We start from the raw sequence: 2,689 nt of genomic DNA, 5'->3' as shown, positions 1-2,689 counted from the left end.
ACTTATTACTATTACCATTCTCACGTCTATTATATACTTTTATATATATAAAAAATAATAATAATAATATAAATAATTTCGTCTAAAATATGAAACGATTTAACTTTTGAACGATTTATTAAATTATTTTCTTTTAAATTGATTATTATTATTATTATACACCTTTTAATATTTAAAATTTGATTAATAATAATAATAATAATAAAAGTAAACCATAAAAAGCAATAGCCATTTTAGTTATATAAATTCCTTTACACCTTATCGTAAACGCGTATTTTTTTTTTTTTTTTTTTTTTACCCCCTTAAAAAAAAAATAAAAGTAATCGTGGTACATTTCTAAAATGAAACCTAAAATAAATAATTACGAAAAAGCTTTCTATTTTTTTTTTTTTTTTTTTTCCTCATTTCGACATCAAAGTCGAATTATTGGCCGTTAGAACATTGACCGGAAGGTTCGGTACCAAAGTATCTGTCACCGAAATTCCCTATCCCGGGAAGAACGTGAAATTTATCATTGACTTCAGGATCCAGAGCGGAAGTTACTATTTTCACCTGAAATTTATCGATCGATCGCACGTGTATTACAATGTTTAACAATTGGTAAGGGATTTAAGACTATTTCCAGAATCATACCTTCGGAAAAGCGTATGCCACCGAGTGCACTCCTATTTCGGCCATGAGTAACGAAACTAAAAGTATATTTTCTTCAGGAACATCGTGATCGAGTAAAATTCTAATTGCCATAATGGCGGCAGCTCCGGTTGCCACGGTGGCATCCATTAAAATAACTTTATAATCTTTTATGTCTTTCGGAAGTCTTAGATAGTAAAGTTCCGGTTCGCATGTTTCTTGATTGGTTTGAATTAATATTTTACCGATTCGAATGTCTTTACATACATCACGTACGGCTTGTTCCATCGTTTCACCAGCTCGCAGAATGGAAACGCCACAAATTTTTGTCGAAGCACATCTTTTACCCGCGTAAGAACTTCCCTGAAATTTTTTTAAAATTACATTTTGTTAATTTAAAACCTAAATTAAATTAAAAATTTAAAATTTTTTTCATCTTACCTGGGGCGTTTCCACGTGAATTTGTTCAAATGGTAACAGTGATAAAGAAAATTCAATGACTAGTCTGATTAGTCTCTTAGAATAAAATATAAATTCATCTCTTTGAGTTTCTTTATTTCTAATAAATGTGTGAAGGCCTAATATTTGAGGTGTGCTTGGCAACAAGTGTAAAGACTTGGGTAGTGGTTGACCTATGTAAGAGCTCACAAGCTCTTCACGAAGTTTAAAACCTCTCTACAAAAAAAAAAAAAAAAAAAAAATTATTATGTTTTACTCGAGATAAATTTTATTGATGATAAAATATGGTGACATACCAATTGTAATTGTGTATGAACGTGGTGTACAATTAGCTCTATTGCAACAGTGTTCTCTCCTCCTCTGGGTACAATCAAATCGGCATGAACCATACTTGGAGCGATATAAAAACAAAATGCAGGTTTTACCATATCCATATATTGCTTAAGAACGCCTTCTAAATCGCGTTTTCTTGTTGATATGTCACGTTCCAACCTTCTAACCAACCTCACATCTGGATCAGTATCAACAAAAACTTTCATATCTAACATCTGGAGCAAAATTGTATAAAAAATTTATGAAAAAAAAAAAAAAAAAATAGAACACGATTATAATTTTTTTTTTTTTTTTTTCTTAAAAAACCTAAAATTAAAGTAAAAAATAATGACAACAAATATTAATGTGTATTTCATAATTTGTTAAAAAATTTGTTTTTATAATTATATTTAAGTATGTAAAAATTTTCATAAAAAGATTCGTTTTTAAATATTAATGATGTTTTTTAAATGGTGTTTTACCTTGTGCATAAAATAATTAATAGGCAAGAAGATACAAAGGATATTTCTTAACAGCATTTACATCAAAAAGAAAGGAAAGATTACATTCCTAAAGAAAGAAGAGATTATTGAAAACATTATTAATTATCGTTAATACCCATTACAAAAAAAAAAAGCTTACATAGATTTAAAAAAAAAAAAATTTTTTTTATCTGCAAGAAATTTGTGTTAACTAAAGATTAAGAGTTTAACATATCGAACTAAAAAATTTGAAAAATTATCATTTTCAAAATGATAATTAAAATGACTTTTGCTCATTTCTAATATTTTTAATTTAAACTTTTAAAAAAAAAAACATACCTTTAAAACATCGGGATGATAAAATGCTAAAATTCCCTCGAATATCACTACATTTGCTCCGTACATTGTTTTAGTCTGAGCTTGCCTAGAGTGAGTAATAAAATCATAAATAGGAACTTCCACTTTTTTTCCTTCTTTCAGTCTTTGTAAGGTCTGTATTAGTAAATCAAAATCAAATGCATCAGGATGATCAAAATTATATTCATTCCTAGCAGCCAGCTCATGCTGCTTCTCATTAAGTACCTGAAAATTTATATATAAATAGAATTAAATCCTCTGAGCTTTTAAAGTACACTATATTCATTTATTATGTCAATGGATAGTGATGAATACTAACTAAATGAGTGACCTATTTAAGTTTATAGTGAGACATGAAAAAATTTTTCAATTAAGTTTTATAATAATTTACTTTATAAAACGAATCCATACTCAAAAGTGTGACCCATGGAACACCTAAAGACTTAATT

At 27.8% G+C, this 2,689-nt stretch overlaps 1 protein-coding gene across 1 annotated transcript in view; it reads right to left on the bottom strand.

Moving 5' to 3' along the window:
* Window positions 1-423: 423 nt before the first annotated feature.
* Phum_PHUM521180 (uridine cytidine kinase I, putative) overlaps window positions 424-2,689 on the bottom strand; it is a gene marked incomplete at both ends in the record, with an annotated part of 2,685 nt that continues 419 nt past the window's right edge. The window contains 6 exons of the mRNA XM_002431275.1: window positions 424-552; window positions 634-993; window positions 1,072-1,305; window positions 1,386-1,637; window positions 2,223-2,465; window positions 2,632-2,675. Of these exons, the coding sequence (XP_002431320.1) occupies window positions 424-552; window positions 634-993; window positions 1,072-1,305; window positions 1,386-1,637; window positions 2,223-2,465; window positions 2,632-2,675 (1,262 nt within the window). The remainder of the gene's footprint in view (window positions 553-633; window positions 994-1,071; window positions 1,306-1,385; window positions 1,638-2,222; window positions 2,466-2,631; window positions 2,676-2,689) is intronic.

The sequence above is a fragment of the Pediculus humanus genome, genomic scaffold (assembly GCF_000006295.1).
Source record: "Pediculus humanus corporis 1103172108284 genomic scaffold, whole genome shotgun sequence".
Taxonomy (NCBI): domain Eukaryota; kingdom Metazoa; phylum Arthropoda; class Insecta; order Psocodea; family Pediculidae; genus Pediculus; species Pediculus humanus.
The sequence above is the reverse complement of the archived record's forward strand: the minus strand, read 5'-3'. Positions and strand labels throughout refer to the sequence as shown.